Source organism: Pimephales promelas, chromosome 16, assembly GCF_988280905.1.
Source record: "Pimephales promelas chromosome 16, fPimPro1.hap1.1, whole genome shotgun sequence".
Lineage (NCBI taxonomy): Eukaryota > Metazoa > Chordata > Actinopteri > Cypriniformes > Leuciscidae > Pimephales > Pimephales promelas.
In genome coordinates this window covers 26,424,835-26,448,879 of record NC_142784.1, presented here as the reverse complement: position 1 = coordinate 26,448,879, position 24,045 = coordinate 26,424,835, and the positions used below count along the sequence as shown (strand labels likewise).

The 24,045-nt window shown below is 37.6% G+C and overlaps 3 protein-coding genes across 4 annotated transcripts in view; 2 read left to right on the top strand and 1 right to left on the bottom strand.

Moving 5' to 3' along the window:
• The first annotated feature begins 480 nt into the window (after window positions 1-480).
• p2rx8 (purinergic receptor P2X, ligand-gated ion channel, 8) lies at window positions 481-6,632 on the top strand. The gene is made up of 12 exons (XM_039670540.2): window positions 481-664; window positions 853-997; window positions 1,109-1,180; window positions 3,728-3,800; window positions 3,904-4,000; window positions 4,428-4,511; window positions 4,641-4,782; window positions 4,868-4,986; window positions 5,121-5,211; window positions 5,299-5,364; window positions 5,577-5,662; window positions 5,823-6,632. Exons 1-12 carry the CDS (start codon window positions 531-533, stop codon window positions 5,884-5,886), a joined length of 1,173 nt encoding a protein of 390 aa, XP_039526474.2. The 5' UTR covers window positions 481-530; the 3' UTR covers window positions 5,887-6,632.
• Window positions 6,633-8,261: 1,629 nt separating this feature from the next.
• The window catches only part of fam222bb (family with sequence similarity 222 member Bb), a 66,666-nt gene continuing 50,882 nt past the window's right edge, over window positions 8,262-24,045 (bottom strand). The window contains exons 1-3 of one of the 2 annotated variants that reach the window (XM_039671057.2): window positions 14,840-14,986; window positions 13,168-13,292; window positions 8,262-12,967 (exon numbers count right to left, since the gene is read on the bottom strand). In XM_039671057.2, the coding sequence (XP_039526991.1) occupies window positions 11,268-12,967; window positions 13,168-13,246 (1,779 nt within the window). In that variant the 5' untranslated portion in view covers window positions 13,247-13,292; window positions 14,840-14,986 and the 3' untranslated portion in view covers window positions 8,262-11,267. Of the gene's footprint in view, window positions 12,968-13,167; window positions 13,293-14,839; window positions 14,987-24,045 lie in introns of those variants that run through there. The other variant, XM_089121358.1, reaches the window with a different exon arrangement.
• On the top strand, window positions 15,764-24,002 carry flot2b (flotillin 2b). The gene is made up of 11 exons (XM_039671035.2): window positions 15,764-15,961; window positions 17,507-17,588; window positions 18,118-18,208; window positions 19,053-19,176; window positions 19,270-19,388; window positions 20,651-20,764; window positions 20,864-20,983; window positions 21,133-21,347; window positions 22,141-22,324; window positions 22,440-22,589; window positions 23,958-24,002. The coding sequence occupies exons 1-11, from the start codon at window positions 15,913-15,915 to the stop codon at window positions 23,994-23,996; spliced, it is 1,287 nt and encodes a 428-aa protein (XP_039526969.2). The 5' UTR covers window positions 15,764-15,912; the 3' UTR covers window positions 23,997-24,002.

Genomic DNA, 24,045 nt, shown 5'->3' with positions numbered 1-24,045 from the left:
TATAATCAATGTTGGAGACAGTTGTGCTGCTTTATTTTTTTGGAAACTGGATACTTTTTGGATAATTTATTCATGATTCGTTGTTGAATAAATAGTTAAAAAAAAAACAGAATTTATTCAAAATAGAAATCTTTTCTAACAAAATAAATATTTACTATCACTTTTCATCAATTTAACACATCCTTGCTGAATAAATGTATTAATTTCTTTCAAGAAAAAAAAAAAACTACTGACCCCAAACTTTTGAATAGTAGTCTATATTGTTACAAATATGAACTACAACAAATTTCTATTTTAAATAAATGATTTCGTTAAATCTGCTAAAGCGGCACAATTTTTCAAGGCAAGTTTAATAAGTCTAATGATGAACATGGGTTTTTGAATTTACATAATAAACAAGAAAATAAATGTAGGAGTGGATTATGAAGATGACATTTAAATTGCAAATATGACGTGATGCACGACAACGTGTCTCTAAGGATGCAGGGCGTGTGTGAGCAGCACATCATTTTCCAACAGCAGGAGCAAGAATGGTTCGGTGGAACATTCTGCATCCACTATATTTCTTTGATTATTCAACAGTCAAATATGTGACCACGCAGAATAAGAAAGTGGGACTCTTTTACAGAATCTTTCAACTCTCCGTCATTGGATATCTCATAGGGTAAGAGTTATAATTACTTAATGTAGTCTAACCCTAACAAAACCTTAGTTTTGCTTGGGGTAAAAACAAAAGCATTTGATGTGATGATGCCAGCAATAGAAAAAAAAAAAGACTTTCTCTATCTGTTTCTCTTATTTGAGTTTTTACTGGTATGAGAGGCTAATTTTAAACATGTTTTTGCTCCACAGGTGGGTACTTATTGAAAAGAAACAATACCAGGCAAAAGATGATACTGTCGAGAGTTCTGTGTTAACTAAAGTTAAAGGAGTTGCACGCGTCAACACAACAGCTTCTGAATTATGGGGACCAGAGGACTATGTTCACCCAAAACAGGTCAGTCAAAACACACTGTCTGAAAAAGTTCTTATTAGTTCTGTGTCCGTTATATGATTAATGTTTTGCTTCATTAATTTGATTTTGGCCTTTTAATATTTGTTTTTTCAGGGTGAGGATTTTCTGTTTATAACAACCAATTTCATCGAGACGCCAAACCAAAAATTTGTCAACTGTTCAGAGGTAAAACTAATTTTAACTGTCAGTTTGCCTCACAAAGTCTGTTCCCCGTTTCCCGGACTGTCTAACGTAAGGGGAAACATTACTAGGGCAACAGACTTCGACACATCTGTGCTTTCAACAACACTTTTAACACATCAGCTGTTCCCTAAAAGACATTCCGGTTTTGTTTTATTTTTTACAGTGACATATAGCTGTTAGTTATTCAGAGGTGGATGTACAATAGCTATTCAGTGCAATTATATGCTAATTACTAACATCAGTAGCTGATTACAAATGACAACCAAGCCCTCCTTGCTACCTCAGATTTACATTTTCCATTCAGGCCATTAACATGTAAAAGCACTTTGGTTATCTTTTATCAACGGATGTATGCCGATATGGCTAGTAAAACATTAAAGTGCTTTTTAGCTGCTTCTCTTAAACCACAATGTATTGATTTTATAGGCTTGATGGTTTGGCGGTAATAATTTCAATGTCACCATTTCTTATGTTATCAATCTAAGGTGACATTTACACATGCATTTTCAGCCCATTCTCACCCCCAAGGCGTCACTTACCTGACGCCTTGGGAAGCATTTGGACATGCTTCAATATCTGACGCTTAGGCGCCCTTTAGCGTCAGTAAGATGACGCCCTAGAATCGCGTGTACCCTACCCCCACCCCACACCTAAACCTAACCGCGTCCTAACTGACGCTTTCCTTTAGCGTCAGTTAGATGACGCCGTAGGATCGCGTCATGTAAGTGACGCTAAAGGGCGCCTAAAACGTCAAATATTGAAGCATGGTCAAAGGTGACGCCTTGGGGTGAGAATGCGTTGGCATTTTGGGTTAAAAGGAAATTTTATTTCCAGAATCCAGTTGAACCCTCTTTTCCATCGCAATTGTGTTGTTATTCTGAACCCACAAACTGACTGTAATTTCTATTTTTGACTTCTTAAGTAATTTTATTCAGCATCTGTGCCACAACAAGCTGCTTTTGATGCAAGAGTAAGAATTTTATTTAATTCGGTGCATTTATGCAGAGATAAAATGGTAATTTGGTCCTTGAATAACATAATGGGGAGTTTCATTTAAACACTTGATCCAGACTCACTCACAAAACCAGTCACTTGTTTATCGCCACATTGGCGTAAATGTAAAATCCACATAATGAGGCACCGAAAATCCCCAACACTTATAACCTTATACGTTTACACTGTCAGTCCAAATCTGATTATTTGTTTATTCGATTGTAATCTGATCTAAAATTATTGATGTCCACACTGTCACTGCATCCAAAATCAAATTCTTCCCTACTATATACAAAAAAACAGTACACCAACAGGAGTAGCACACATGGGTAGCACATCCAATGACGTGCGACCAATGAGACAACTCTACGTCATTATGCGTCAGAGCCCGCCAAGTCCACAAATTTTCCATTATAGCAGGTCTTCATTCATTGTCTGTCTGACATATATATTAGAAACTATGTGTCTGTCATGGATTTGCACTGAATTGATTCTCAAAAATACGGAACAAAGTGTGTTCCATATCAGTTCAATGTGGATTCTGTATTATACGGAATATTATAGATGTTTTACACAACAAGGATATATTCCCATTGGGTTTTTGGGTGTTGATGTTTTATGGGAACTTTAGACGTAATGATTTTATACTGTATACAAACTGTGTTATCCGTGACTCTATGTAACAGTTAAGTCATCTACGGACATCTAATGTTAAAGATATTGTTATGGTACAGTTCAGCCTATTATTGATATTTCCACTTCCCTTTTATCCAAAGACACTTAACTATTTGCACTATTTATCAATGGTAAATACACATGCTAAAATAATCTGTCATATACTGTGTCTCACATTAATGGGGTTGTTTGCAAGTCGCAGCAGCACGAATTACGTGACCAGCAACATATTTCTGCTTCAAATATTGTGCTTATAGTTAACAGTGAGTGTTGGTTTCAGACATTATTTTATTAAAGTGCATTTGTCAGTGCCGGACTAACTAAAGAAAAACTCACACTGAAGGCGGTGCGGTTTGACCAATCCGATTGAAAGGGGCATTTCAGCACCGCCCATGTGTACAAATGAACCGATTTGCAACCACAAACTAAAAAATTTAAATCAAGCCAAAATCTAATTTTTCTGTGGTTTTCAACAAGCTGGTTTTCATTTCTCGTTATTCTATTCCAAACAGGTAATTAAATGATCAAAAAGTACACAGATTGTTTAGGCCTACATTTCACATGGAGAGAAAGTCACATGAACCACTTGGAATCCAATCGGATCAGTCAGACTGAAACAGATTTACATAACTGCAATCACATTTGAATGTAGCTCGAAACGGATTTGTACAAATCACATTTCATGTGATTTTTGGACATTCTCTGATTTCAATTGGAAATGCACAAAAAAATTTAATTTGGACTGACAGTCTGAACGTAGCTTTAGACCTTTGGGAAAATAAGCTCCTCACAAAATAACTTCACATTTTCAGTATAGGTCTAAATCTATTTATTGCTAACAGGAGGCTTATCTTCTTTTAGAAATCATTACCCGATGCCATTTGCACTAAGGACGAAGACTGTATAGCGGAAGAGGCTGTTAGGGCTGGACATGGTACTGTATAACTTTAAACTGCTTGATACTAAAGCTACGCTGACAAATAAATATGTGCTCCCCGGTTTTTTAATGCCATACTAAAGTGCTTCATTCTCCCTAGGAATTAAGACTGGCGTTTGTTTGAAAACTGCTGAGCATTCTGATGGCATTTGTGAAATACGTGGCTGGTGTCCCCCTGAAAAAGCTCAGGAGCCGGAGTAAGAATATTTTCCTCACACTCTTTTAAAATCCCATAATATTTTGAACCCAGACAGTGCTATGAAGTCTTTTCTACTCAAAGTATCCTTTTATTTTTAACTTAAGGCCGCGGTCATTCGTCAATCGGCGCTTCCAGTGTCACCCTCTTCATCCTCTCCCAGTGTTATCCTTTTCCATTTATTTCTGTACAAAACAGCTTGTTATGCTGCTTTACATTGCAAAACTGGCATTTCTTACCATAGCCTGTTATTTTAATGTATTGTCGTAATTATTAACACAATTTGTAGCGCAAATAGTTTATGACTCCACTTATTCTCAGTGCCCTGCACATTCATAGAAAATAGCTTATACTTCCATGTTGCAAAAAAGTGTCAGTATATTTTTTCAATAGTCACACTGACACCCCAGTGTTTTTTTTTTTTAAAGCGAAGCCAATGTGGTGAGACAAGCTGAAAACTTTACCGTGTACATAAAGAACTTCATCAGATTTTCCAATTTCAACTTCTCAAAGTAAGACTCTCACTGATGCGTTCATTAATAATGAGTATCCTGTCTATTTTTATGTCAAAACTATTTACTGAATAAAACACTATATATTATTAACACTTAATTATTTCAAATGTTTTTTTTTCTTCTCAGATCAAATGTCAAACCAAACGAAAGTCGAGCATATTTCCAAAAATGCTTGTATGATGAAACTGCTCACCCGTACTGTCCTATATTTCGTCTGGGAGATATTATAAACAAAACTGGACATAGCTTTCAAGAAATCGCTGTGAAGGTGAGAACTAAAAGTGGGTTTAATGTGTGGCATTATGACATTAAGTGCTTATTATGCTGAATCTAACAATTTCATATAATGTCAGGGCGGTTCATTTGGGATTATAATTGAATGGTGCTGTGACCTTGATAAAGAAGACTACTATTGCAATCCTAAATACAGCTTTATTACTCTGGGCAGCAAGAAAACTGGATTTAACTTCAGGTACACAAGTCTTATCAAGTGCTCTTTTTTTCTGAGAGCCCTTATGTTTACTGTGAAAGTAAATGTTTGAAGAATAAATGAAAATGTATAAAAGTATTTGTTATGCTCAAGATCTCCAATAACTGTGTTCTCAGATTTGCTGATTATTCAAATGTTGGAGGAGAAAAGCAAAGAACACTTTACAAAGTGTTTGGATTTCATTTAAAAGTCATGGTGTTTGGAACGGTATGTGACTCAATGACAGCAATCCACAGGTGCTGTATTTATAATTGTGTATAAATCTTTGTGTGTGTTTTTTTTTATCTTTTCCAGGCAAGAAAGTTTTGTTTTATTAATACCCTCATCAGCATAGTATCAGTTCTAGCTTTAATGACTGCTGTAAGTAAATATTCAGATCACTATGATTTTTTTTTTTTTTTGTAATAACATTATTACTTGGTCGTTGGCTTTATCTACACAAGGCCATTGTAACATTATTTTAAATGAGCATTAATAACTTGCAAGACCAAAATTCCAAGTCATAATGTTGTTGTCATACATCATCCATTTTATACAAATTGCTGCTAACAAGATTGTTCTTTTTTCTCCAGGGTTCTTTCTTGTGTGACATCATACTATTGTGCATGATGAAGAAGAGCCCTTTTTATAGGGACTCAAAGTTTGAGAGAATAACAAAGTATGTAACAGAAGCGTGTTTGCTAGAAAGACCTGTGTTGTGTACTTTAATTTAAGAAAAACATCATTTGAGTAATGCATTATACTCTTATTCTTTCATAAAATGTCTTTAAATACATGCAATTGCATGCATTGATCATTTTTATTCTATGTCTCCTCAGGAAAGACAAAGAAAGTCCAGCAAAAAAGATGCCAGAGCGTCCGAAGAGAAAGTTCAGTTTATGAAATTTGCAATAACAGCAATGCATGCAGTGTGAAATATGAGGGAAGCAGGTTTATATTAGCTGAAGTCTAGAAAATGTTATTTAGATATAATGCATGGACTTCATTATGCTGTGTCTAATGGACAGCACCTGTAGAAACGTAATGCATTTTCATCAAGTTTTGCAATGTCTTGTTCTTCATTCACCTCTATTAACTCCTAATGTTATTTGCTCCATAAGATATAATTCTGCCATGTATTGTAAATGAGGGAATTGCTGGTCTTTCACCACTTATTTTCAACTAATACTTAGTCTATCAGCATCAAGCATAAATAATTAGCGTATGAGATGACTCAATACATTTATTCAGAAGGATAATTATAGTCCATTATATTTATGATGGCATTTTAATATGATTTTAGTCATTAACTCATTCAATGGATTAATCATGACTCATTTTTTCTTTTGTCATTTTATTATCATGGCCATTATACTATTAGATAAATAGAAAATGTATGAATTGTTTCTGTATGATTTACTCACTGTATGATAAATTAATCTAATTAACTAATAGTGTTGCACTAACTATTACTGCCACATTACATTTTAAAGTATACCAAAAAGAGTGTTGCTGCTCACAAAGTTACCAGAAGAGGTCACACAATCCTAAATTAGCTTTTTCCCCGCGTGTTTACATATTCATGATTAAACATGTCATTTCCTGATATCCTGATAAAACATGTCATTTCGTTCCTTCCAACCTCAATCCATCTATCCGCCCATCCATCTTATATTTACTACTATAGGCTTATGTATTTATTAAATGTGTCATTAAAATAAAATTGAAAAATAAGTAACAAATCACAGATTCCTGATTATATTGTATTTTACAAAAACCCAAATTTTCATGATTTAGGGTTTTACATTAGTATGTTAGTGTTCTTGTGGGCTCAATAATAATCTTGTCAAAAGGGTTTAGCAGTGTCTTCTACCATGTGCAGAAAACACTTTATTTTTACATGCATTACCACCCACAGAATCTTGACAGATCTGGCACTTGAGTCAGAGCTCAGTTAACCTCAGGGCATTTGTGTGACACAGCTCTAATTGGCTTTGTACAAAACTGTGCCATGAAGCCATTGCCATCTTCAAAGGATACAGAAGTTAACTAAGGATACTTTGGAGTCTTTTGCCAAACTCCGAGCAGCATGGATGGGCAGACTTGGTGGATTTAGGCCACTAAAGCTTTCTAACAGTTCTGATAGATTCTGATGGTATATAACATTATTAGGCTTCAATATATAGGCCTACATTCCACAGAGAACAAGGAACAAGGAGTAATTAATTTGAGATAGAGCTGAGGGGATCATTATGATATTCTTAACACATTTTTTTACACCAAAATTCATATGAAATATGATTCCTCCTTCCACCACCCCATACGTACACGTATACAGATCACTCCATATTATTATTAAATGTTAATTTAAATCAGACTTGTCAGACCAGCCCATTAATGGGTGACAGGCCAAACGTTCCTGGCTTTTACTGAATAACTTTTATGTTACACTAAAAAGTTATATTGCCAGCTACTTTATGTAGGCTAGCCTATATTGCTAACTAAAATAGCTTCAAACAAAACCAAACTAACCGTTACACATCTTAACACAAATTAAGTTTTGAACGAATCTTTTGGATTCCGAGAAAATTCAGTGGTTTGATAATTGCAACTTGTTGCCACTTACTTTGTGTCGACGTGACCTGGCTGCATAAAAATGGTCAATTCTATGACTGATACGGCACGAAATGACAAGTGGAGTGATACAGCCAAAGTCCCATTTGAACCAGTGTGTTTTTAACTAACGCCACTTGACCAATCAAATTCGACGACCGGAACTTACTGTTGTATACTTAATTATACAGTATTTATGAGAACATTAAGCAACTCACACAAGATTTAAGTAACTTAATATTTCTGGTCAGATTTCACAAGCAAGTTATGCTACCACAGGCTGTCTTGTGAGTTATAGGCTATAGTATAAAAATGTATTTCCTTAGTTTAAGTAGGTAGCTAGCAACACTAGCAAAACAAAATGGCTACTGCTTTCAATATTTGAAAAAAATAAATAAAAACTAAAACTTTTGATCAAAAATGTTGAGAATTCAATAGATGGCCCTGAAAGAGTCCCACTGAAGCCATATTTTACACATTTTGTACATGTACCGTACCGATTAAAAAGATGAGAGGAAACCATTTTAAGAAACATGAAATTTGAAAACATTCAAAATGAATACTTCGGAGCATAATTGCCACAGTACTCCAAAACAAATACTTGGCAAATAAAAGTTTTGTAAAGAGTTTTAATCCAGTACTCAAGAATCAGAGAAACAACACACTTTGCAAATGCAAGTCAAACTTTATTTTGGTTAGAGGGGAATGTTTGTGCAACACGTTCCTGAAAAAATGTGTATCTGGAATGACAGTTTTCGGTTACATAAAACAGGTGCGCACTGCTACCATTCAAGTGACATTTTGTTCTTTGGTGGAACAAGATGAGACACAGTCAACTCCTCCAAAAACACACACTCCTGTAGTCCAAAACTGCCATTGTGTTGTTTTGGGAAGGGGTGGGGTGGTGATGGGGGCAGGAGTGCATGTGCTCCATAAGACAAAGAACTTTCCAGACCTTTCCTTTGAATGTTTCAAGGACACTAGGGAGTTCAGCAGCGTAGCTCTCGCCACCTAAACTAGTGATTCAGCAGCAACTATTCACATCCGAACAGATCTCGCACCTGCAGCAGCACACAATGTTCATTTTCTTTTTCTGAACGATATCAGTAGTTTTTAAAGTAGCTCGCTCGGTCCCCCATTCGTGAGCAGTGCACTACGTCTATGGAATGTGCACTAGCGCCAGTCCATTTTTCCATCCCAATGGTCACAAACACTCAGTCCACATCAGCCCAGAGGAGGCACTTCACATAGAGATAGTAACTATTAAAAGAGTAACCTGACATTGTACTCTTGAGCTGTAACAAGGCATGAAATAAGGATCGAAAGAAATACAGGAAGTCTAAACACTCAAGCTTTACAAATGACGTTCGACAGGCAAACGGAATAACTTGTTTCTGCCGATACTCAACCTATTAATATTGCATTGCAAAAAAGGCATAACATAAATTAGACCTTAACTCTATCCTCACAACAATTATAAGAAATCATTTTTTTTGTGGTCAGAATAAAATAGCAGCTTCATGGGAAACGTATTCTGTCGTGAAAGCTTAAACTAGGCTTGCTGTTACTGAAAAACCTTAGCCAGGATGCAAAGCATTTAGTAGAGCTTGCATTTCCAACATATGTGTTCGCCCATGACAGGAAACAGATTTAGGACTTAAACAGGTTTTGCTGCAATGGTAAACAAAGGAAATAAAGATGCTAGTTCAGGAAACATAACATGACATGGTGTGAATGTGAACTGTTACAGCCCAATACTACACATACATTGCTAAATACAAAAAAAAAAAAAAAAAAAATCTTCCTTTCGGGAGTAGGCTCCCCCGATTTAAAGTTTCACAAAAAGATAACATTAATTTATATTCTACGCCATGCCTATTGTCAAGGACAGTTCAGGGATCAAATATTTAAGGCTTTTGAGGGGCAAACAGGGAGGTTATGATACTGGGTGTCACGGCTCCACCCATTCACTCATCTGCAGTTGCTCCACTCGTTACACCAAAGTCTGACAATACCCATGCTCCCCTGCCAGATGGCCTGTCCTGATAAAGGTGGAGAGACTTGTTGGACATAAAAGTCAAGGGAGAATATGAGAAGAGGCACAGGTAGACCTGAGAAAGAGAGAAACTCGCCATGGGAGTTAAACCGTGGAGCATCGGATGGATCAATTATCAGATTCACAACACAACTAAACGTAAAATGTGTATTTTACTTGGGTTGTTTCCCAGCAAATAGACCTAGACTGTCACCGGCGGTGCATTTCAGCTATTTCAGATAAGACCGACGTGACACATCAAGTGCCTAAGGTGGGTGGAAAATGCAGTGGCAGGCTTCAGCTGACACAACAGCGTGTGACGGAGAAGGAAATGATCCCGCCAGGGAAGAGCGGTATGGTGTTAATGATGGAGCAAAAGCAGGGAGCCAATCCGCCCCAATACACAGCATTCACACCGGCTAATCACACCTCTCAGTTACAGTAACACAGCAGTGAAGCCACAGGCTAGCCTGCGGTGCTCATTTATATTGCGCTTACATCAACACACTTCCGTTCCGTCATCCAATTACGGTCAAGGACGTCTTTCCTTTAATGATGAACTAACGCACAAGCGGGTGATGAAACTTCCCAAAGGAAGGATTGGGTCGGCTGCTAAAGTCGGTCTTGCTGTAAGACTTGTAGTGAGTCGAAGCCTGCTGTCACCGTGTCTTTCCAATGAAATTCAAGTAGTAACAATTAAGTTGAGACACAAAATAAACCCCTAAGCTATGCAATTAGGGCACAGCACAAGTCTCGAAGCAATTTCAGTCTACAGCAGTCTCCATTTAAACTGAAATCTAATAAGATACTCAGGAAAAAAAAATAGGATAAAAAGGATAGCGCATTAACTGACACTTCAAAAGAAGGATTAACGTTGTACACGATGTGGCTTTACTCAGCCCAGTGTAACATTTCCATCAAAGACTTTAACCTGATTCATGTTCAACAGTCTGAAAAAGAAACAGTCTTGTCATATGTGCATATCCCAGTATCAGTTTGCACTTTCATATCGATTTAGGATTAGTTACAAAAGCACAATATGTAAACATTGAGAGGAACAAAATAAAAATCAACCTCTATACATTGTACAAGCTGTTAGCTTCGATGGAACAGCCAAAGATTTCAGCATCATGGCACCCCTTAAATGTCTTCAGTGAGTTAGTACTTCAAATCTCAAGTAGGCCTAAACTACATACAAATGGAATTTGCTGAGAATTTCTTCTCAGCTTTTTAAATAATGGACATTTGCTAATCAAAAAAGAAAGAGCGAATAAATATATGCGAGTTATGTGGTACATTTTTCCAATTACATTACACAGACCAGATAGGACTTGGATAAAGCAAAAAAAAAAAAACAGTGCTGATGTCATAAACTGAAGCTGTTATGGCTGTTTTCTTTTAAAAATAGAATAAATAAAAGCCACCCTGCCCCCCCCCCCCCCCCCCAACGGCTAATTATTTAAGTAATCTATGCTAAATTAAAATAATAAAAGAAACCAAAGTGGCACATGGGTGTTAAGATTTGTGGTAGCCACGTAAATAATCACACAGGAAACATTCAGTAGATCACTTGCAAGATGGGGGAATTTTTTCCTTGCGCTCCGACTAACACTGACTAGCGTGAACTGGCCGCAGCTCATCTGTACCCTGGGTGGTGGATGTGGACATTTCTACTATCACCTGAATCTGTGGCCCTGCTGACTGAGGCTCTGTGCATCTTTGACATTGTGCCAGGATTCTGCGCTCGGAAGCAGGGCGCCTGGAAGTCGCCACCCATGTACTCCATGGTCTGCATCAGGTTGGTCTGGCTTGAAATGGACAGCCCCGTCCTGTACTGTGCTCCAGGGGTGCAGTCTATGGAGGCCCCTGAGAGGCCTCCGTGGAACGGCCCCACCAGGTCTTGAGACCCTGAGCTGTCACTGTTTGGCGTGGGCAGGATGCTGTTCCAGTGAGGCTGCATGTAGTGGCCGTTGCTGTAACTCATGGGCATCCCGTTGACCGGAGGAGATGGAGTTGGTTTATCAGTGGGGGGCTTCAAGTTGAAGGACTGGGCCATGCACACCTCCTGCGGGTAGCCCATGCCCTTGGTTAGGAACCCTGGTCCCACTAGGCCTTCTCTAGGGAGATTCTTGCCCTGGTGAGCCGCTCCCTCCGGAAGGTGCTGAAGGTGTGCCAACTGGTGCTGGCCCCAAGGGCCCTGCTGACGTTGTGGCTGGGACTGCTGCTGCTTCATGTCATTGTGGTAAAGGGGCATCCTGTTCATGGCCGCGATGTCGGGCAGATGCAGAGCAGGACCACCTTTGTCAGAGTTGCCAAGGACGCAAGAAGGCGGTGGACCCACAACGTGATGAGTGCACACCCGAGAGCTTGCGTTGATGAGCTGGTTGCGGCTGATGGGACTGGGGTTGGCAATCTGTCCTTCACACACGGAGGTAGAGCCCATGCCAGCCCGAGCCTGGCAGAACTGGTTGATCTGATTGACGATGCTGCTCAAGTCGCTGGGCCGGTTCTGGTGCAGGCTGGCAGCCATGGACAGCGGTATGGTTGAGGTAGACACAGTCACATTGGGAGGGGCATCGGCGTCAGGCAGTTTGCGTGCCATCTGTAAGCCTGCCAGGGGTGGCTGTAAGACCCCCGGGGCCGGCGGCCCAGTGCAAGAGGCCTGTGGCATGGGTTGGGATTGAGAGAAGCCCTGGGAGTGTTGCAGGTTCACCGACTGCGCGATATCAGGCAGATGCCGTAGTCCTTGTGGACCAGGCAATTGTGTCTGCTGCTGCTGCATGAGAGTCTGTTGGTGGTTTAGGGCGTGGTGTGGTACTGGCGGTTGGTGAGCCTGGCTCTGATGTAAAGCCTCCTGATGAGCCAGGCTCTGCTGTGGTTGTAAACTACTCTTCTGCTGCAGGGATTGTGAATGGGCCTGCAAGGCCTGAGAGTGGGCGAGGCTCTTCTGGCCTAAAGGAGTCTGAACGTGTGGAACAGTGTGAGGAACATTTAAAGTGCTGGAACTGGTGTAAAGCCCACTGTGCGGGTTCATGATGAGCTTGGGGAGAAAACGGGCTCGGCCGCCTTCAATGTCCTTGAGGATCCCTTTGACGGGAACTTTGACGATGGCCAAGAGGCCCGTCCGGGTGTTGACCTGAGGTGGGTAGGGGCTGTATCGCTGGCTGGAGGTGTCGAGACCGTTAACGGTGCGGCGAATATGCTTCCTCTGAGGTACTTTCACACTATTGGGGAAGATTTTTATAGTCAGTGGGTTATTGGCAACTTTCTTAGCATAGGCATCCAATTCCGCTGGGGTAGGATAGTGTGCTGATCTCATCCTCTGTGTAGTGTCCCCTGTGAGCAAGAGAAGGCCAAGCGTTAAGGTTAATGCAAGGAATCTGGCGCTCGTATGATGGCATATGACTGCTTAACAGGGCTTTGATGGAGCAGGGTCAAGAGGAAGAGCATCTGTTTCTCTAACAAAAGGATAATCTAGGTCAAACAAACATGCAGCCTAATCAGAACAAAGCTCGTTTCAGTTAATGGCAGCTTACATTTCTGAAGTCCAGTGTTCATCTGCGTGTACGAGAGAAGCTGGAAGGAGAGGTTTGATACCGGCAGACAGGCCAGCATGTCACAATGAGACTAATGCAACATTGGACTTTTACTCCTCATCACACTGTAAAGGAAACATTCATGTCACGAACAAAAACGGATTCACATCAATTGTCTCTTAAAATACATGGTGTAAAAAAAGAAACATTGGCTATTTTCTCCTCTGAGGGCGTCATTAAAGAAATCCAATTTCACGTGCAGACGTAGGTTTAATGGAACACACTCTGCAATGGGACTTAATGAGAGTAATAAATTATAACGGCGGAATTTCTATTTTAATTAGTGGTGGTTTGGCGCAACAGCAGAAGCAATAATCAAAAAGTCTTAGGTTAAAAGAGTCACAGAATGAAAATCACCTCACCGTGAATATCCCAACAAGCTAAGTAAGTAATATTGAGTAGAATGTCAACAAATGACATGATTTACAGCCAGCCGCAAAAAACGGCAATCACAGAAGTGTATAAAGGCCCTACCCTTGCTAATTCACCTGAACATCCATCAAACGCTGTAGCTATAGATCTCTGTAATTGCCTCATTGTAGCCATTTATTTAAATATCATGCATTCAAGCATGACCTTTTTAAATAGCTCCCTGAAACAGCTGGTGTCAGGGCCTACGGTGCACACCCTGCAGTTTGAGTGTCAGGAGTGCGATGCAAACGCATTTTCCCGTCTGCCTGGCAGGTGCCCAGGGGCACGGCAGGGGATGCGGCAACACGACCACAGGCCACATGCTTCCAGCTGATTCATCCAATCTGAGATGTGCAGGTGTCAAAAAGTGCAGTCAAGACCGAGCCTGACATGTTCTGAGCACCCAACCCCCAACTATTTTCATCAGGAAGCTGCTTTTAATTTTACAGTAAACAATGTGTTATCAGCTGAATCTGACACTCACAATGCCTTAAAACACTCTGGACCTATGAAGAATTACAGATGACCATGTACGTCCTGTGATATCATGCCCAAAACGGACCAATGGTAGGGGGGAGTTGTTTATTTAGGTGGTGCTCTTCAAAAAAACCTTTGAACGGAGTTCAATATCTAGACAAACCCACAGTTCAGAGCTCTTACAAGCAAATATCGTATAGCCAAGCAGTATTTTAGGACATTTTAAGCTGACACACATTTAAAGTCTTAATTAAAAAAACAAACAAGCTCTTGATAAGCTGAGCTTCATTGTGACTCCAAAACTCAGTTAGCCAAGCATACAAACAAAGCACTTGAATTCGAAAGTACAATTTGTGATTGCTATCATCCACCCTAAAATAAAACTTTGCTTAGCTACAAGCTACATGCATTAAAATTACCTGAGACCAACACAGACACACTTACACAATTTAGGGTCATTACAGCACACATCTGCCCTGTTGATAAGATATATCAGGATGATTGAAGGTTTGTCGTGGTCATCTCATGCCCAGCTAACTAGCAACCAATCTGAAGGGTGATTAGAGTGATCTCAGCCAGTGTTGGTACCTCTGCCTCTACACTTGCTACTGCCACTAGCATATAGCCTGTCTTCTTTGTGCGAGCCACTGCCCGGCTTTCATCTCACAGCTTCTTAAAACCACATTAAAATGACCAGATTGGATGTGTCGAAAGCAGAACTTACTCTCTGGCTCCGGGATGAGACGTGCGATTGTTTAAAAGAGCATTTTGCTGGGTTATTCGGCACCTGTGCTCTGCTTGTGTCGATAAAGCGCTTGTCTAGTCACTGCTGCTGCCCAGTGCCCACTGCAGCCTATATCCGCGCATGCGCATTAAGCTTTTCCCACGTGTCTTCCTCGCTGAGGTCGAGAAAACGCGACGGTAACTTGGGCTCAACGCGCCACCTACTGAATGGGAATTATACTAGATCCCATTATATTATATTATATTATATTATATTATATTATATTATATTATATTATATTATATTATATTATATTATATTATATTATATTATATTATTAATTTAGCCACTATTTCATTTTTTCTTCATTTAATATTTTCTTCATTTCAGTATGTCACAACGCAAATAATTCTTAGTAGTCTAAAAACATATTATTGTGGTACATGAATATGATAATCATTCAATATAATGGTAGGTCATATATCAAAGTATACCATGCTAAAACCACAGTACTTTTCTGTAAACGTCAATTGCCAAGACAAGTCTTTCTTTCTGTCGTAATTGTAAAATGCAGAAATGCATAAAGTCCCACAGTTTCTGTAAACGTCAATTGCCAAGTCTTTCTTTCTATCTTAATTGTAAAATGCAGAAATGCATAACGTCTATCCCTCAGATATCAGGACTATACAATTAAATAATGAAAAAAACATACATTAGATGGGAATTAGACATGAATACAGTCAGCATTTTAGTAATCATGACAACACGGAGTCTGTGTTTCAAAACCGAGCGAGCTGCCTACCTAGATAGCATTTTAGACATCATAGGCCCTTTCATACGTCTAGGTAGGGAGCTCGTTAGGTTTAGCACACACACACTGGATCACGTCCCGCTCTCCCTTCCTTCCTTCCAGTGGTGGGCAGGGTCGCTTGTGTTGACAAACATTCATTCTCTCACTAGGGTGGGGATCTATAGCCTACATTTTACGAGTCAAAAAGCTGCTAAATAAACGCTTTATTAAACATTGTTAGGAATATACACGAAAGGATTACTGATCGATATTAAATGCAAGTATGGGTTGCTGCCTGACTGTTGGACCAAATGAAGCGCTCGTTGTGTCAGGTAACGTTATCGTAATAATCTATGTTTACAATATCTTGCAACATTAAGACCTTTATATAATATTTCAAACAACTATTTCATTAATTATTTAGTGAAGTGTTTATTTCGTTTATTTATGAATTGTGGTAAATAAAATCATCCAGTCGTGTTAGCTAGCTAACGTTACAGCTAACGTTAGGTTAGCCCAGCCCAGCTCTTCCGCATTTAAACGAGTCATTCATTACTGTTTTAAACAATTTTCGGCATTTTTAATTTCGCCTATTTTCGAAACTTAGTATAAATCCAAACGTAAACGTAGTCTATTCATTTATGAAATTCAGTGTTTACAAATAATTTTCCTCCTTATTAATGCAAATCACTATGTTTGCTAGGTGCATCCCTTTCACTGATACATAACGTACTGACATTGTGTCATAATAATATCATTATAATATAATGATATTATTATGACACGGGGTCATAATAATATCAATAAAAGTGTAACGGGATGACTGATCTATATATTATATAGATCAGTGATCCCGTTACACTCTTTCAATTCAATTCAAATTTATTTGTATAGTGCTTTTACAGAAAGTGCATTTCAGAAATGTACATGGAAAAAAATCTCTCTTACCATGATTTAAGGTTACACTTTTTTGGTAACACTTTATTAAGTTGTCATTGTTACAGTGCAATTAAATATGTAAGTTCTGTGTAATATTATTTAACACCATGTACTTACTATAGGGTTAGGATTTGGTCGAGGGCAAACTTATATGCATCATTTACTGTTATTACTATGGTAAGTGCATGTAACATCTGTAAAAAGGACACTGTAAAATCAAGTGTTACCTGATTTAATATATAATAACTAGTAATTCATTCATACTAATTATACTATCGCTTTCAATTATAATAGAAAGGGCCACTTTAGAACATAGTGAAATGGTTACATTGTGATGATTTTGGCTTTTTTTTAAAAAGTCTGTTTAAAAGTGCCCTGTTTTTTTTTTTTTTTTTTTTACTACACTTAAAAGGTACTGCTATAATAATGATATTTACATGGTACTTCCAATCAGTCGGTTTTCAATCTCTTATATTCTGGTATGACATTCCCTCATTCTAAAATTTTAAACGCATCTATTAATTAATTAAGTTAATAGGCTAAGTATAAATATATGTTAAATTATTATTTAGAAAATATTTAGTTTCTGTTAGATGTAGCCTATTATTTATTTTATTTAAAAGTGATGCTTTACTGTATATTTATTTAAATTCTATTTTACGTTTATCTTATTCCAATTATTTATTGTGTTTAATTTTTTGTTAAATTTTTTCTTGAACCCCAGTTTGAAAAACTATATCCATAGTACATAAATATGGTAATATTCAGTCGGAATATAATGGCATGACTTTAAGTGTAGACATCTTAGCATCTTCTAGTTCACTTTATGTTTGAATCCCCATTGAACTCACTTCATTAGTTCATATCCTTGTAATGTTTGACTATGTCTGTTGAGATGATCATTGCCATCACATGTGTGTGTTCTTGTTCTCTCCAAGGTGCCTGTTGTGGGGCAGATACAAAGACGTATGTTGTGGGAGGCTGGGCGTGGGCATGGTGGCTTATATCAGACACCCAGAGGTAACAACAGTCAAATAAATGAGGATCACATTCCATGTGTGGTGCAGAAAATGCAGTCAAAGTTCACCTTAACCATAGTGAATCAATCTTTGGTTATAATTACAATGCTTAACCTTAGAAACTAAAAGCCGCACCTGGATAGGTGTGTTTGTCTCAAACCAGTTTGGCTTTGCAATGTACATGCTGTATAGAGGTCGCTTGATATATTTTAATCATATACATCTTCTGTCATTCAGATGTTATTCTATTTCCGTTCACATCTTAAATTTCCATGATCAGCTGAATTGGTTGATTTATGAGCTGATCTGATGCTTTTCTATTGAGCTCAGCATTTGCTTCATGCTGTCGCCTTGAACATCTCTCTGACTGCATACAGTTCTTCCTGTCAGCCACTGCTATTGTCCTTTGGCACTTTTGTCCCATTTTTTGAATTCTGCAATGCTAACAAGCCTTGGAATAACAGGTTTTTCTTGCCTTAGGCACTCTTTTTAAAGGTTACGTTTAACTTCTGGTTATTTTCCCCCCCCAGAATTACACTAGAGATTATGACACTACAGCCTAAGTGTGAAGACGTGGAGACAGCGGAGGGAGTTGCCATTACAGTTACAGGAGTTGCTCAAGTAAACGCTCTCTCATGGACCGCTCACAGATCATTTACTGTTGTTTTATTAAATGTATGATTAGATTTCTATCATTAGATGTGAACACAAATGTTGGGGTGATCCGTCCTATTCCTGGAGGATCTACTTTGCAGGATTGCAACCCTGCAGCTAAACACCGGAGGAAGATCTCTGGATCTTAAGGAACAGGATTAGACGCATATTATGTATATATACACTGTATATAGAATATAGTAATGGTATATTAATGATTGGTTCACTTTTGCAGCTTAGTATCAGATATTTGAATTCAATTAAATTATCTTTTTGTACTTGAAAGTTACAGTATATACTTGCATTCAAAAGTTTGGGGTCAGTAATATTTTTGTTTAAGAAATTCATATTTTTATTCAGCAAGGATTTACTAAAAGAAACGTAATAGTAAAGACATTTATAATTTTACAAATAAATACATTTTTCTTTTCAACATTGATAAGTAATTTTTCTTGAGCAGCAAATCAGAATGATTTCTGAAGGATCGTGTGACCGAAGACTGGGGTAATGATGCTGAAAACATCACAGGAGTGTATTATATTGTAAAATAGATTCAAATTGAAAACTTTGTTATAATATTTCACAATATGCCAGTTTGTATTGTTTTGACCAAATAAATACGCCTTTGTGAGCTGAAGAGAAAAACTTCTTTGAAAAACACTTAAAATGTTACTGACCCTCTAAACTTTTGAAAGGTATGTAGTTATTATTAACACTATGCATTCACTTTTATTTCAAAATATTTTTCAGAGTGCAAAAGAAAGCTTTTTGTAGTTTAATGAATTTTACTGTTGTCTTATGTTTTTGTTAGATCAAGGTTATGACTGACAAAGACTTGCTAGCTGTTGCCTGTGAGCAGTTTCTGGGAAAATCTGTCATCGAAATCAAGGCTGTGGTCCTGCAAACCCTGGAGGGACATTTGCGTTCAATCTTAGGTTAATATATTAACAACAGTTATAATAACCTCATTAAAAAACATTCAAATGTGATTCTATGAAGCTAATGTTTTGTTGCTGTTAAAACAATAGGCACTTTAACTGTGGAGCAGATCTACCAGGACAGAGATCAGTTTGCTCAGCTGGTAAGGGAGGTGGCTGCTCCTGACGTGGGCCGGATGGGCATTGAGATCCTCAGCTTTACCATAAAAGTAAGCTATGGGTGTTTCTTAATGCAAAGTCATACTCAGACAATTGGCCCACCTCCATTATAGACCTCAAGGACCAGTGCACATGTAAATCTAACTGTCAGACTAATTTTTTATATATATTAATCCTAAAATAAGTGTAATTTTAGTATTATTTTTATAAAGTTATATTTATTATATATTAATTAGTTTAGGCTGTCAAACGATTAATCGCGATTAATCACATCCAAAATAAAAGTTTGTGTTTACATAATATATGTGGATGCGCTGTGTATAATTATTTTGTATATATATATATATATATATATATATATATAAATAAAATATATATATATATATATATATATATATATATATAAAATTACACACGCTTGCATGTATATTTAAGAAAAAATATGATATTTATATATAATATAAATTATATATAAATCTATATACATTATATACATGAAAATATTTCTTAAATACAAGCATGTGTGTGTATTCATATATATATATACAGTATATATATAATAATTACACACAGTGCACCCACATATATTATGTAACCACAAACTTTTATTTTGGATGCGATTAATTGCGATTAATCGTTTGACAGCCCTAGTATAAATATAACAATGGCACAAGTAGTTTATTTTTAGTTTGTGGGCCTGATTACATGACACTGGTTTCAACTAAATCTTTTAATGTGTTTTGGCCTGTTATTAATCCGTTTAAACTACAAAAACGTAAATTTGTGAAAACGGTGACATCATGTGCATGTGTATTACTTGTTCAGTCTATAGGCACATAGTGTTTCTTTACAAAGTGGACCGCAAATTACTGAATAATAAAGCATTTTTAGTCATTTTCGAGAATCCGTGTGAATGCGGACCGTTTTGACAACGTTGTCGTCTGTACACCAAAAAAAGTACATGGTTTTCATGTATATTTACCTTAAGTTTTAGTAATTTTGATATGTGCTTTTGTCATTTTTTTTGTTAATTATAGTAAACTTTTTCAAGAAGGCAACATTACAATTTTTCATTTAAGTTTTTTAATTCAGATTTAAGTTTTTTTTTCAGCTTTGTCAGTTAATGCAAACTATAACTACTTTTAATAGTTTAAGCAAACAACACACACATATTATAATAAATTTTATAAACTATTCAATATACTTTCGGTAAGTCATAGTTAATTATTATAATCAAAATAATAATAATAATAAAAAACATTAAAACAAGTGATACAATTTAAAATATTACCACTTGTCTTTTTTTTAACAGGATGTCTATGATAAGATGGACTACTTGAGCTCTCTTGGAAAAACGCAGACAGCGGCTGTACAAAGGGACGCCGACATCGGAGTGGCCGAGGCAGAGAGGGATGCTGGGATTAGAGTAAGAGACTTCTGGCTTCACATTCTTTATCGCTAATGAATTATCCACTAGATTTGTGGCCATTCATTAGCTTCTGTTTTCTCCCACGTCCCTGATCAGGAAGCTGAGTGCAAGAAAGAAATGATGGATGTGAAGTTCTTGGCGGACACTAAAATGGCCGACTCCAAGCGAGAGCTGGAGCTGCAGAAAGCTGCTTTCAATCAAGAAGTGAACACCAAGGTTGGATTAAATTTCATTACAGTCCAGGGCCATCATCTTAAATCTTAGTCATCTTGTTAGCCGCCCGGATGTGGGCTCATACATTCATATTTATCAGTCTCATATGAGAGTGACAGTAATCGTGTGATGTGTGTCTCTCCTCCACACAGAAAGCCGAGTCTCAGCTGGCCTATGAACTGCAGGCAGCGAAAGAGCAGCAGAAGATCAGATTGGAGGAGATTGAAATCGAGGTGGTGCAGAGGAAAAAGCAGATCACCATTGAGGAGAAAGAGATTGAGAGGACAGAGAAGGAGCTAACCGCTATGGTCAAGCGTCCCGCTGAAGCCGAGGCTTACAAGATGAAGCAGCTGGCCGAAGGGCAGAAGTGAGTATATAAAAATATTGATGTATTTAGATGACATTGTAATAATGTTAGTTAATAATATATGAAGAAATCGAAATAAATGTTTCATTAGATGCGATTAATGTTAAAACGATTAATCTCATCTAACATAAAAGTATGTTTGTAAATATATCAATTACATATGTATTAGTGTGTCTGTGTATATATACATACGTATACACAAACACATTATAAATGTATAAATATATGTGTGTGTATATAAACAGTATACACACACCCAGACGTATATATATATATATATATATATATATACACACACACACACACACACACACACACACACATATATTATATAAACACACTTTTATGTTGGATGCGATTAATCGTGATTAAATGATTTTACAGCAAAATCACATCTTTACAGTAAAGAGATTAACAAACTACCGAAACACACTTAGTAGTGTAAATTACAAAAACTTGGGACATAATAATATGATCATAAAAATTTGGGTGGGGAATGGGATGTACTTAAATAAAAATTTCGTTTTTTTTTTTTTTTTTCGTTTGATTTTGGGGTGAAATTCAACCTAGTTGTTGTGTAACCGTGATTAAGTGGCTTGCTAGCTGGATCATCCTCTTTGATTTTGAGCCTGCAATCTTTTGGTGTTAGGCTTGGCTACGCCATCTGTGCATCTCTTACTTTTAGAAATTAAATGTTTCACAGATGTGGCACAGATGTTGCTTCGAAGCCAAACGGGATATATGATGTATCTGTTATGTATTTGATGAAATGAATTGTGCTATATTTGAACAGGTTGAAGAAAGTTCTGACTGCTCAGGCCGAGGCAGAGAAGATTCGGAAGATCGGAGAGGCGGAGGCCCTTTCTATCTCATGTGTGGGGAGGGCCGAGGCTGAGAGTATGAGGCTGAAGGCAGAAGCCTACCAGCAGTACGGAGACGCCGCCAAGACCGCACTCGTCCTAGAGGCGCTGCCCAGGGTGAGGGAACTTATTTGGATTACCTTCATAGAGATCCCCAGTTCAGTTGTACAAGATCACTATGGGTACTGAAGGCCTTGATTTCATATTTAGATTTTCTAACTTTGATTTTCAGATCGCTGAAAAGGTATCTGCTCCTCTGGCCAAGACCAATGAGATTGTTATTCTGAGTGGGGACGGCAGTCGTGTGACCGGGGAGGTGAACCGTCTCCTCGCAGAGCTGCCCGTGTCTGTAAATGCACTCACGGGTGTGGATCTGTCCAAGGTGAGAGTGTGTTTTAATCAAATGCTGATTACATGATTTGATTTAAAGGGATACTCCACTTTTTTTGGAAATAGGCTCATTTTACAACTCCCCCAGAGTTAAACAGTTGAGGTTTTCCATTTTTGAATCCATTCAGACGATTTTCTGATATTCAGAAGAATATCAATAACCAGACAGTTTCTGGTCCCATTGACTTCCATACAGGAAAAAAATATACTATGGAAGTCAATGGGACCAGAAACTGTCTGGTTATTGATATTCTTCTGAATATCAGAAAATCGTCTAAATGGATTCGAAAATGGTAAAAATGTTTAACTCTTTGAGGGAGTTTTAAAATGAGCCTATTTCCAAAAAAAAAAAGATGTGGAGTATCTCTTTAAAGGAGTAGTTCACTTTTAAAAAAAACGTTTGCTGATAATTTACTCACCCCCATGTCATCCAAGATGTCCACGTCTTTCTTTCTTCAGTCGAAAAGAAATTAAGGTTTTTGATGAAAACATTCCAGGATTTTCTCCATATAATGAACTTCATTGGGAACCAAACAGTTCAAGGTCCAAATGAGAGTTTCAGTTCAGCTTCAAATGGCTTTAAACGACACCAGACGATGAATAATTGGGTCTTATCAAGGACCCTTCGAGTCATGACTCGAAAAAAGATTTGTTCATTTTGATGAACGAGTTTGAACAGGAGAGTCACGAACGCGCATCACAGAACAGAGCAAGGCAAGCATGTGTGCTTATAAAACTTAAACTTTTTTATATATTTTTTAAATGATTGATGGTTTCGCTAGATAAGACCCTTATTCATCGTCTGGTGTCGTTTAAAGCCCTTTGAAGCTGAACTGAAACTCTCATTTGGACCTTGAACCGTTTGGTTCCCATTGAATTCCATTATATGGAGAAAATCCTGGAATGTTTTCATCAAAAACCTTAATTTCTTTTCGACTGAACACTGAAGAAAGAATGCCATGGACATCTTGGATGACATGGGGGTGAGAATGTACACAGTAAAACTTTAGAGTACACAGTAAAATATAATTAATTAATCGATCAATAATCTCCTGTGTCCTAATGTCCTAAATTGGAAAATAAACCACAAAAGTTGCATTCATATAAATAATAATATTTGTCACCCATTGAACACCCATTATCAGCTGAAATATTTTCAAAATAAATCAATACCGATACAAATTTTTAAAATTGAAATATGAATAAACCGAAAAAAAAATCTCGAATGTAATCGATAACCAATATGATCGAGTACCAATTTATTTTTTTATTCCTACAAACCATGTTAAAAAAAAATGCAGTTGCATTCTTACAGCCGCCATATTTTTATGTCTTATTAAATCCTTCTCTACTTCTACAGATCCCTCTGTTGCAGAAGATGACAGGTGCTCAAGCATGAAGTAAATCAGTTCCGTCTCCTCCATGATATGTTGTATGCACTCACAAAA